Source organism: Phalaenopsis equestris, unplaced genomic scaffold (assembly GCF_001263595.1).
Source record: "Phalaenopsis equestris unplaced genomic scaffold, ASM126359v1 Scaffold000349, whole genome shotgun sequence".
In the NCBI taxonomy this organism is placed as follows: domain Eukaryota; kingdom Viridiplantae; phylum Streptophyta; class Magnoliopsida; order Asparagales; family Orchidaceae; genus Phalaenopsis; species Phalaenopsis equestris.
Genome location: NW_018164791.1, coordinates 164,124 through 177,250, shown reverse-complemented (window position 1 = coordinate 177,250; position 13,127 = coordinate 164,124). Strand labels below are relative to the sequence as shown.

General features: G+C 39.0%; 1 protein-coding gene across 1 annotated transcript in view; it reads right to left on the bottom strand.

Annotated features, from left to right (window-relative positions):
• Positions 1-13,127, bottom strand: part of LOC110026083 (glutamate--cysteine ligase A, chloroplastic) — a 37,095-nt gene that overhangs the window by 9,055 nt on the left and 14,913 nt on the right. Inside the window, exons 13-15 of the mRNA XM_020726871.1 lie at positions 3,185-3,277; positions 2,896-2,976; positions 2,486-2,555 (exon numbers count right to left, since the gene is read on the bottom strand). Coding sequence (XP_020582530.1) covers positions 2,486-2,555; positions 2,896-2,976; positions 3,185-3,277 — 244 coding nt within the window. The remainder of the gene's footprint in view (positions 1-2,485; positions 2,556-2,895; positions 2,977-3,184; positions 3,278-13,127) is intronic.

Sequence of the window (13,127 nt, the reverse complement as noted above, 5' to 3'; positions counted from 1 at the left end):
TTGAGCAAGGTGGAGTTCAGTTGCATTGTGACAGTCAGAGTGCTATTTGTCTGGCTAAGAACCAGGTGTACCATGCGAGAACCAAGCACATTGATGTCAGGTATCACAAGATCAGAGAGTTGATTGCTTCTGAGGAGATACTGTTGCAGAAGGTTCATACTGATGAGAATGCAGCTGATATGTTGACCAAGCCAGTTACTATCAACAAGTTCTTGCATTGCTTGGACTTGTTGAATGTTTGCAGTTGCTAGAGAAGCATGGTGGCCCAACCCACAGTGGTGCAGGTGTAACTCCCAGGTATTTTTTCTCCTAAGGGGCTGGATATTCGTCAAGGTGGAGATTTGTTATGGTATGGCTCATAAACCATATCGGGACAGACACTGGATCGAAGCGGAGCGGAGTGGAGCGGAAGAATCTGTCCAAATTGGGAAGTTACGTGGGTTAGGGTGCGGGGGCTAAGCCCTGCGGTTTGGTACAGGGGTAATGTTGTAATTACATATTGTGCCTAAGTTTACTCCTGGGGTTATAAATAGGTCTGTTAGTAACCCCAGGAGGTATCCCTCTATTCTGTAACCTCTATTCTGTAACCTCTTTTCTGAATATTGAAAAGAAACTCGTCGCTCTGCTCCCGAGGACGTAGGCATCTTTGTCGAACCTCGTTAAATCTCTGTGTACTTCTGGATTTGTGTCGATTATTGTTTTTCTTCGCCCTAATTTTCTCAACAGCTTCCATATGCATATTAAACTATTTTATTGAGTACCACTAATGTGTTAAAAGATAACTACCTTTGAGTATTTCCAGTCACTATACTTGTCTAATGATAGGTCAGCTTAAAAGATGGAAGTAAGGAGAGAACTTCAAACCAAATCTAGCTACGTGTATCAGTACAGATACCTAACTAGCCATGCCGTCCGCATAAATTTGAATGAACTCAAAAAATCTAGTGTTGGTGCATTATAATAACAAGTATATTTTATGTTAGCGTAACTTATGTAATTCCTTGGAGCAGATAGTATATGTTGGCCTCATAACTTCCAAATTAAAAGTTTTGTATTAAAAAATTTTAAGTTTGTTAAACTTTCCTTGCATTGTTTCTTGTTGAATGTGTTAACTGAAACTTTTTCACTTCAAATTTTCACACAAGCACGCGATGAATGGTCTACTAGATTGAGTCTAGGGATGTGAGTCGAGTTAACTTGAAATCGACAAGTCAACGAGTTCACGAGTTGAGCCTATCGATCAGCGAGCTAGAGCTCGCGCTCGAGCGTAATCTAACTCAGCTTAAGTGCTCATCAAGACAGCTCAATTACATTAATTAGTTCATTAATTAATGTTAATTTTCGTATAATAAATAAAATTTTTATTATTTCATATCTTTTTAATAAACTTTTATCAAAATCAAGTTTTTGAGCGGGACATAACAAGCGCAAGCCGAGTTCGAGCTCAAGCTTCAGCCAACCATATATATCACGAGTCGAGCTCAAGTTTAGTGTGGCTCAAGCTCGCGAGTTGAGCTCGAGTTTAGTGTGGCTCAAGCTCGACTCGACTTGACTCATTTATAGCCCTAATTCAATCAAATGCATTCTCTAATTGGATCCCGGCAACTACATCCAAATGAGCAGATCCGGTCGGTTCCTATCAAGGTAGTAGGATTCCTTTCCCTTAATTACGGGTTTCAACAGATTGAATTTGAGTGTCATAATACCCCTTCTCTCCTCTTTTGATCTATTAAAACACCAATGATAGGATATACAATTAGATCATTTTGAACCTGGAAAGTTAGGAATTGTGAATGGTAGGACAAATGCATTTAAATTCCAAAATTTGTACGTCGCAAAAATTGTAAGGCAACAATTGCACCAAGCATGAAATAAGGGTTTGAGTTAGTTTGAAAGGAAAAAGGTAACACATTCAACAATGTAGCAGTGATGCAGAGTTATACGGAGTGGTAATCATTTAGAAGAAAATACAGTAAATAAAAACCTTTAGAATATGAATAAGGATAAAACAAAATATCAAACAAAATAAGCACAGGCAAAATTTGAGTTTAGAAATACCGCATCCTTAAAAACATAAGACACTTCTATTGTAGTTCTATTCTCATCATGCATCTTGGGTGAAATAAGAATTTTTGGCAGGAAAAACCATAACTTATCGGGAGAAAAGTGTCATAATGATCCCCTGACTTTTGCTGAGGGCCATTTTAGTCTCAGAGTTTATAGAAGTGTCATTTTAGTCCCCAAACTCTTTGAATATGGATTGAAATAGTACCTAATGATGACTATTTTAACCCCCACTAAAAGGACTAATTTAGCAGTTTTATAAACTCTGGGATTAAAATGACTCCATACAAATAGTCGGGGTACTACTTTGACACTTTACTCAATTTATCAGATATTATAACATCAACCATTAAGGCGAGACAATAAACATGTGCATAGCTTCATCTCATAGAATGGCATGGGAAAACTTAGTGATAAGTACCTGTTGCAACTACCTCCGCGACTTCTTTTAAAAAGCCAGCTTCCTTGCAAAGCCTTCTTTCCAAGCCATCCTGCGTCAAAGATGTACGATAAGTGAAACTATGCCTCAACTTCATACATTCACATAACTGATACCAAGGCAAAACAAGAAAGGGGCATTTACATACATATCACCCAATTCCTATGTATTTACTCATCTAGGGCCTAAACCTTAAACTTTACATTTATCTATACCACTCAAATCTTTCATATCACATCATAAATACCACTATTTTAATTTTTAAAAAGTGAAATATACCATTTTATGCATAGGTAAGGAGGTATAAATGTAAAATTGAAGTATAGGTGTTAGATATGTAAATACATAAGAATTGAGTGGCATGCATGTACATTTTCCAAAAAGAAAAAAACCTTAGCTAGTGCCAAAACATCTTCTGCCACATGTCTTAGAAGCCCGCTCCGGAATGGTGTCTTCAAACCAAGTACTGGAACCTGTTAAAATATAATCATGGGTTAACTAACATGTGTAGCCAACAAGTTATGCGTGAATTTAACCAACCTAATATAAAAAATTAAAATAAAAAAGAGACAAAGATTTTCTCTTTTGAAATAGAAGTTCATGAGCTTAAATATAAATGAATGACAGAGATATGCCAAAAGATGACCACGTGAAGCTGATAAGTGGTACCAAGATATTCACCTTATTCCTTAAAGTCTGCCTTTCTTCTTCAGTCCAGTCAGCAGTCATATCCAAAACACTTTGTAAGGAAATCTCGTCATATAACAAACCTACCTGCAAAGGAATCAAAACAGGACACTAAGCCAATAAAATTTCATCCTATGATTTTAACAAGAAAAACACTCACCTAAAGCGGTTTAAAACAGGCTAGATTAATCAAATAAGCTTTAAAAAAGTGAAGAGGGAATATCAAATGATTAGCACAAGAAAACTGCATTCATTCTGACCAGAAGTATGGTCAGATACGTAGGTTATATCACGCAGAAAAGCATTTCTTCGACAAGCTGTGAAGCCATTTCATTGTCATATGAGCCATTATTGTAGCACTAGATAAATGGTGCTATATTTTAGAAAATTTAAATGTTCACAAATTTGCAGCATGGATCATTCAGCTTAATAAATAAGATTAATTTCCCATCCCTTGACATCATTAGAGTTCATTTTATCAGATTGCACAGACCAAGAATTTACTGCATATAATTACAAGTATAAGATAGCTGAAGGGGGAGATTCCGTTTCGGACATGGGATGCCGCGACTCCCGTAAGCACGGGAGACGGAAGAGGAGCCACAAGCCACCTTTTTCTTTCTTTTATGATTTCTTACCTATTATCCCTCATTCTTTTTAGTCATTTCCTATATATGTGTGTATTAGAGTTTGGATTAGTAGTTTTTATGTCAGGACAGTTGTTGGCGTCCAGTTATTCCCTTCTAGGGTTGTATCCAACAATAAATGATGCTCCGGCTGTATCTTGTTTGAGGTTGTGACTATCCTCGACCTTCAGACTCCTCCGCAACCCTCCTTCCACAGCCACTGCCACAGTATTTTCTGCAGCCACCAGAAAACAACCACTTTACTGTTTTCCTGCAGTTTTTACCACCTCTCCTCCCCTCCCAATCTGCTGTCCCTTGCCATCAACCCTTCTCCTCGCTGCCGACATCCCGAGGACGGCCATCTCGCTGCCATTTTGCGATTCCAGCTCCCCCCCCTATTGCTGCAATCGCTGTACCGGCCATCCCAGCATCCTCCTCCACCTCCTCTAAGCCTCCTACCTTGCTGTTGCAGCCCCGTAAACCCCCCTTGCCGTGCCGTCTACCGCTGCCCAGCCATTCCAGCACCTTACTACAGCCTACTCAGCCGTCCTGCATCATTGGATTCACTGCCGCAGCCACACAACTCCGCCGTCTTGCCGCGCTACCGCTGTCCAGCCATCCTATATCACCGCCGCAACCCACCGCATTCTCCTTTTGTTGCTGCCCAAATCTTAGCCAATCGCCACTACCAACACCCCCAGATCTAGCCCTAACTTGGGTTTGTGTTGTCAATTGCTGCAATTTCAATTTTTCACGAGTCAGTTGTAATTTTTTATTTGAATTCAGCAATAATACTGGCTTTCCTGTTGTTGTTTGGATTAACTCCGGTCTCATTTGGTATCAGAACTAGCCTACACCTAGTCTTATTATAGGGTTTCTAGCATTCACTAATACCCAACTGTGTCTCCAATTAATTTTTTTCTTTCTTGCCCTACATCACCCTTAAATACTTTCCACCTAACCACACCAAAAACCTAACCATGTCGTCTAGGAGATAATCGTTAAAAACCTGATCAAGCGAACATGGTTGTTGACCACATTTTTAGGTCATTACCTTTTCTTAGGATCCCAGGATCTAGTTCTAAGAGTTCCTATTGACTATCTTAGAAAACTAGAATTGGGACCCACCCTTTTTAGAAATTCCAGTCATTTCTTATTTTCCGGTGATGTATAGCATCTATGGTCTCAAAACCATCATCTTATGGACGAGCGGTTAGGGACTATTATGTGGAGACTCAGGGAGAAGTTCACAATAGGATCTTAAGCCCTAGGAAAACCTCCTCACGACTTTACTGTCATACACACACAAAATGCACAAAATTCACTAAATTGCACAAGATATAGGATTTCAATTGAGATAGGACTTCAATTGAGCCTAAAGGATAGGTGAAAATGCGAACTTCTCCGGACGACCTCCAATGACAAATTGAACCGCGCCAACGCGTCCGGGACACCAATTTTAGTAGGAACGAACACTCATATTGTCATATTTCTGACACGAGAAAATTTGCACCCAAATCGATGAATTCGTCAAAACGACCTCCGACGGTGAAACAGACCGCGCCAACGCGTCCGGAATGTCAAAAATACCTAGAAAGGACATCCATATTCGATATGTCACGACGCACGAATAAAAAAAATTAAATATTTCTTATAACTTTATACTTAATTTATAATTAAAATTAAAACCTAAGTCTTATTTATGTGTTTCACTCGCACACTCCCTCCCTCTGTTCGACCCACTCACGGGTTCGAACAGAGCTCATGCTTGATTCTCCCTCTCGCGTCCGTGCCCTAGCTCCACCGCGGATCCATGCGGTCGTCTGCTTCCCGTCGCTTCCCCTTCTCTACGTGGCACAGCAACCGTTCGGCTCTCCAATTAGGAGAGGTGTGCTGGCCAACGGTCCTTCTACTCGAGGCAACAGCCGCTCCTCTCCTTTATTCCGCCGTTTCTTTCCCTTTTCCCCCTTCATCGGCTAAAACGGAAAGAAAATTCTACCAAAATCCTTTCTAAACTACGTTTTCGTGCGCTGGGAGTGTGGATCATTCGTTGGTGGTTGTTTCTCGAAGCTTTAGGAGAAAGGCCTTGTCGAAATTTCTGCTTGGCTAGCTTTTTATGTGCTGAGAGCTTAAAGGATTTGTTGGTTGCTACTTTCTTGAAGCTTTTAGGAGGAGGATTTCTGTGGGAGGCATTTTATTGGAACTGTCTCACTTTTTTTTTTTGCTTTAAATCGGCATTAAGAGGTATTTATCTTCCTTCCTCTGATTTGCAACGTTTTCGATGACATCTAAAAATACTTCTTTGCTCTTTTAAAGCATGTGAAAGCTTCTTTGGGCTTAATGTATTCCACTTGGTGAATTTGGGGGTTTGCATCTATATGAGGTGCATGTGCGCGGGTGTGCTATTCTCCTGTTTCCTAACTTTAAGGCATGGTTTTATGCATGTTAAAATATGATGCGTTGCTTGGATTGGGACATTAAGCTGGTTTATTTTGTTTCTTAAAAAAAAAAGATAAAAAAAGAGAAGAAAAGTGGGAGATGTTTCGGCTAGCCTTGGTATGGAGAGGTTTGATAAAGCTTGTTACTTTGCCCTCATTCAATTAATTTCTTGGCTTTGATGTTTGCTCTTTTAATCACTTCATATTCACAAATGGTAGCATAGCATGTGGAAGTAAAAATATAGGCCTGTTTCGAGATTTGAGCATGAATTCTTGCTAGGTTTAGTGAGAAATGAAGCATATATTGGCTGCCTTCTTATCTTTCTCTGCTCAAAATATATGATGAATGAGGTTTCTTTTTGAAAAGTTTTAGTTTTTATTCTATGGAATGCATGCTAAAAAAAAAATGCAATGTTAAAGCTTTTCGTATACATATTTTTTTCAAATGGAGGTTGGAATTACTTTCAATGCTAAATAACAAGTTGGCATTAGGAACTTGTTTATGCTTATTTGTTCATGTTACTTGCTGCAGTTTGGAACATATATTAGTTCTAATACCTGGGAATATAAGGGTCTAACGGATTTGGATTTGATGGCCATATTTTTCCCATCTTGTTGGGTACGATTTGGATCTTTTTGGAATAGATTCATGCTGGAAATGCTAATCCCTATTTTTTCCCTCTTGTTGGGTACGATTTTGATCTCTTTGGAGAGGGAAAATGCTGGAAATTTTGTTTTGTCTTGACCCATTTGTTGGGTGCGGTTTTAGTCCTTTGGAAATGAAAAATGCTGGAAATTTTACTTTATTTTTCTCATGTTAGTAAGCTCGGTTTGGCTCTTTAAAGTTGGATCTTTATTGAAAAAATTTCTCTGTTTATTAGCTTATTTGGAGGGCTCGGTCTTAGCTTCTTCTAGGTTGAATTTAGCTGAAATTTTTTACACTATTTTAACCCATTTGTTGGGCTTGGTTTCACTCTTGTTTGGACTAAGCTTGTATCATTTTCTTGGGCTTGGTTTGCCCCTTGTGATGAGCTCGGTTTGACACTTTTGTTGGACATGGTTTGGGTGGGGGCTTCCTCTTTAATGCTCTTCCTAAGATGTGTTTTTAGTAATCAAGTTTGTCATCCCAAAATGTATTCACTATCTACCTATATAGTGAGGTGTTCAAAATGAATTGGGCAAATTTATTATGTCTTATTTGATGAATCTGGACTTGGTTTGGATAATTTATGAAAGCTTGTCCATTCACTCTCTTATGTATATCAAAAAGCAATGTAATGGTAATACTCATGGGGGGTTTCTTTCACTATCCGTGACCATGCATGGGGCTTGTTTTCCTCTTCTCTGCCCTAGGCCGTGAGCCTAATTGCTACTGCTTGTGTTATTTTTGGCTTGGATTTAGCTTTCTTCTCATTTCCCCTAGATGTGGGTCTTCTCCTTTAGTTCTTTTATGATTGAAAATGTTTGGTTTGTGATTGATTTTCTTCTTCATTGTCCCTGGCCGCAAATCTTAATGGGGTGAATTTTCACCTTTGCTGTGAAGATCGGTTCATTGATTGGGTGAACCGTACTTGGAGCACTTTCTAGTGGTATGTTTGGGTTAAATTTTAAAGTTTTATTCGCCACATTCTGAAGCTTTATTCGTGAAGGTTTAAATTATATTTTGAGGCTTTTAAAACTACTTTTTGAGATTGATTCGGTCATTCTTTTAACGAGTTTTAAACGCTTTTAGGCCGACGCACTTACGATTTTACTCTAGGCTTTACTGATTTGACTTTGTTTTAAAAGTGAATCGGCCTCTTTTTCGTTTGTTTTGTTTTTTTTTTAACGGGCAAGTTAAAAATGAGAATTTTTTATTTAATTATTTTCGGAAATGATTCATAGTCTTAAAGAAAATATGAAGAAAAGAGAAAGGGAGAGGAAATTAAAAATGAAATTTGGTCTGCTGAGATGATAGAAACCTAAAGAAGAGATAGGATAGCAAACCATTCACCATTCCTTTTGCATAAGAAAGATAAAATTATAATTGGAAGAATAGTTGAGAGTTGGAAGAAAGTGAGAGTTTAAATGACGATTAGGAGCATGGATTGAAAGATCAGTAGAGTTGCATTTAGACCCCTTTAGCTTTGAATAAACTTAAACTCAATTGCTTTAACTAGGATTGAAGCACATTTCACAACCCTTTTGCCAAAATTATAGGCTTACCCCTAGGTCTTAGAAGCCTGATAGCGAGCTAAGCTTGATCTAAAGATGTTCGAAGATTAGTTGAAAGACACTTAATTGAAGATAGACACTTTGGAACATTTCATACTCAGACTAAAGTGTAGGTTTCCTAGGTCTTAGGGGCACACCCTAAGAGAAAGTTCATCAATCTAATTTTCAAATGAACCTAAGAAGCCAGATATCTGACCCTAGTTCATAAATTAATTAGGACACTAGACACGATGGTGCACTAGATTGTGATTCATGACTGATTTAATCAAATCAAATAATGAAATTCTTGCCTTAACTTTACCAAAACTGAAACTCAATGCTCTGGGATTTGAGCTTGAGTCTTACACTCAGATCCTCCTTACGATTTGCTTGTTTTCTCAAGTTTTTCAGGTCATGTTTTCTCCTTTTGCACAACACATACTAGCTAAACTTAAGGGAGCAGCAAGACTCCCAAATATACAGGTTTGATTTACATTACAACATTTTATTTCTTAGCACGTTATACTTTTCCTCCTGTCATGTATATTGTTTTGCATTGCCTGCTGTACTATTTTCTAGCCTGTTATACTGTAGCTTTTTATGTTATTTTTTAGCATGTATATTGTTTTGCATAGCCTGTTATACTGTTTCTTTAGTTTGTTATACTATTCTCCTGACATGTAATATTATTTCTTTCTTCTTTTATATATCACACGACTTCTCTGCTTTGATATACACTATGTCTTAATATAGGATAACCTAGTGGTTAGGTGCATTTTCAAAACTAAAATTAAACCCGGAGGTGCTACGACGAAGAGCTTGGAGCGAACATTGTGGTCAGCTCGACGAGGAACAACTTCAAGATGGATTTGCAACATCAAAACACATTCACATCACCTATCACCCTCTTTAGTTTAAATAACAACCCATACGATCACCTTTTAAGTTTTTTGCACAACCCTGTTGTGTAATTATAAGTCCTAACACTTTAAGATTCCGAGGTTACCATCCGGTACGGTGTAAATCCTCCTATCTTTTCAGGCTATTTGCACGATCGGATATCGTGCGAATATAAGTCATAAATTCAAAATAATTTACAGGATTGAAATATCAAATAAGCATCATTTTAAAAAAAAACATAAAGCCAAACAACAGGATAGTTGGGAAGTCATCGGGGTTTCTCCCCGGTTCCGTGATATCCACCACTCTTCATTCTTTTGGATTCCTGCAAATAATTGTTCCTGTTTGAGCCACTCCCATTTTATTTTCCCATGTCCAATCTTGGAAACCTATACTTTGAAATCTTGAAGGTAAAACCACTGATCTTAATCGAGAGTTTTCTTAAGTGACCCAAGTCATTTAAGATGTAATTAACTATAGGGGCTTGCCTCTATAGGGAACTTGGAACCCGGGTAAAATAAACTCTATCTAATCCTCGTATTATATAGGGGAACTTGTTGGCCTCATATAAAATATTTCGCAGACCAAACGGATGTCACAAATTTTTTAGTTTAGGTGATTGAGCCTACTATAGGTGGTATGTTTATTCTTCGGGATACGTGTATACTTGTGGTACCGTGCTTAGCCACCCAAATTATTCAAAATGCGAGACTCGTTTGGTCTCACCTATTTTTAAATCAAAATGTTACTTTCAAAAATCATATTAATATCAAAACTATTTTCATATTTTTCTTATATTTTTCAAAACCAAAATTAAAACAAAATTAAAACGGCCGCAAAACCAAAATTAAAACGGCCGACAATGGCATGATATCGTCTATGAGAAATTCATTAAGTGGTGTCTGGGGGATTCTAGGAACGATATGCAGTGGGAAACCCTCCAACTATAAATAGAGACTTGCCACCTTTGAGAGGAGGCAATCTGATTGAGTCGCCTATAGCCATAATGGTGAATTTCCAGATCAAAGGAATAGAGTGAATATCTTCCACCATGCGGATTCCAGGGATGAAGAACCTCTACATCAAAGATGTGACCTAAAAAATCTAAGAAACTAGAACTTTGAAGTAAAAGTGGATTTGTTGAATTTCAACGGCCACATGGATCCCAACGGGTTTATCGAGTGGCTTTGAACCTTCGAATGTGTCTTTGAGTGTCATGACATCCCACTGGATGGAATGGTGAAGCTAGCCACCAGCAATTTAAGAACAGTGCATTATTTTAGTGGCAAAATTTAAGTATCTACGTGAGCGTGAGGAAAAATATAAGACCACTACCTAGTCCAAAATAAAACGAGAAGTAACGCAAGTGCCTACCAATTCACTACATACCGAATGTTCATACTCTAATTTCAAAAGTGAAGAAACCGCATCACCGGATGATCAACACATCTCACAGGCAAGGTTCAAACCCAAGATTTTACAGCCAAAATAGACCTAGATGAACACCCAAGCCGAACCCTGCTGAGGAGAAACTGGTTCAGAGTAGAGAACATGTGGAGCGAAATAGTATTTCTAAAATTATCTCCACCAAAAAGTGTTTTAAGAGCCACGAATTTGAGCATATCAAATTAAATTGTACAGAGCAAGATGTTGAAAAAAAGGATAACGACACAGTAGATACTGAAGAATCTGAGGATTTAAAGGAGTACCAGGTTCCAACTGGTGAGGAAAAGATGAGCATAGTTCCAGCTAAGCACATGAGAGAGACTCCAAACGAATTAACAGTGATTGTCTCAAACGGTCTTGAGTTCGAGAAACCAACACCAGATGCATGACAACGCCAAATAAGACAAACTCAGACTTTTCAGATCTACAAACTCCTTGAGTTGCCCTTGTTGAGGGAGGTCCAACAGGTCAGAAATGAGGCCCTTTTCTGCTACGATTGGAAGATTATATGAAGTTATTTAGATATTAAATTTAGTTTGACAGTGTACCCAACATTAGATGTCAAGAAAGGAAGGATAAACCACAACTTTGAAAATTGTCTTAGGAACTTAATGGGAAAGGTTCAATGGGATCCAGGTCCTATCAGATAAGAAGAGAGGCCTCTCCTGAGTGGTTATACTTTAGTGTAGTCCAGCCTACCATAGACTTTGTCCCAAAGTTGATTCCTCCTTGCTTGTTTATCAGATACACTCGAACAAGTACGATGGGTGTAAGAAGCCAATTCGTGTTTAACGATTTGAGGATTGGTTCCTGAGGATACACATCCACGTACAATTCCAGCTATGATTGTGTCAAAACAGGATGGATACCTATTCTATCAAGATATATTTTGGAATGGCAACACCTACATAATTAACTGATTAGGAGATTGTTATATTTCTACCAATTTCGACGTGAGAGACCTGACGTTATAATATGAGGAGACAAAAGCTTTAACAGATAAGGTGGGAGCTCCCCTAACCCCCAGAGACTAACGGGAGAGATTTCGCTTCACACGCAGGACACCGCGACTTTCGTGAGCACAAGAAACTGACCATGAGCCTTGTTTTCCTTTTATGATTACTACCTATTATCATCAATTCTTTTTAGTCATTACCTATATATGTGCAATTACCGATACCTTGCAAAGGTCGGAGAGGTCAGCCCTTGGACAGGGGTAAAAGAGGCTTGGATGAGGCAAGGGATTGTGGAAACGATAGGTGATAAGGTTGTGGTGAGGTTATGGAGGCGTAAAGTTGTGGGCGAACACAGGAATGATGGGGGTGAAGATCTGCGACCCAAAGGAGGGGCGGCAGAGTAATTGTGGCTCGATAGTGAAGTGAGGTGAGGAAGGCAGCAAGTAAGAAGGGAGCAGATGGGGTTTGCGGCAGTACAATTGATAGGGAGCGGGGAGAGGGAGGGAATGACCAGCGGCTGGAAGTAGGAAAAAGGTAAAGGTCGTCACCATCTCGAAGAAGGATACAACCGAAGCACCACTGGTCCTCTGATACAACCATAGCAAGGGAAATTATTTGACGGCAAGAATCTGAAATATGAAATAATAAAAAACTAACCCTAAGCAAGCAAACAACAAATATATAATAAATAATAGAATAGGAAAAGGAGGCCCTCCATTTTGGGCGATAAACCAGGCTCCTTTGGGCAGCAAGCAGATTAAGAAAGGGAGGAAAGACCAGTTGGTTTAGGCATCAAACCTGCGTCAGTCTCCCTGGATTGGGGGAGCTTCGACCTCATTTGTGAAAGCTTCTGGTTCTTTGTCTGCAATCCCAAAACAGCGGTGAAGTTTTCTCCACTTGAGAGCATACATCCATCTCGGTCCAACCTTCTTGAAGCTCATTACTGATCCAGCTAAGGCATGCCTGTCACGCATATACTACTGGATCTTCCAAAGGTAACCCAATATTAGCTCAGCCAAATCTAAAGTGAATGGAACCTAAACCTTCTCAAATAATGGTGGACGGAGTGGCAAGATATCGATCGTGATGTCCTGAAATACTCTGTCGTGTACGTCATGTGTTTGGAATCGGTGTTTCAGTCCTATCATCCTCTGTTACACAAAAATTGGTCTCACCAATGCTACTTTGTTGGCAAATGCACCTGTGATCTTGGGCGTCGTCGAAGGAAAAAGGATGATGCATTTCTATTCCTTGGTAAAGGAATAGGTGTTTCTGAATCTGTCGTGCTCAGTGCTGTGATTAAATTGTCACGGTCTCCCCAACAAGAGGTGCAGACATTCATGAGGAACATAGCGCACCACACCTGATCCTGCAGCTA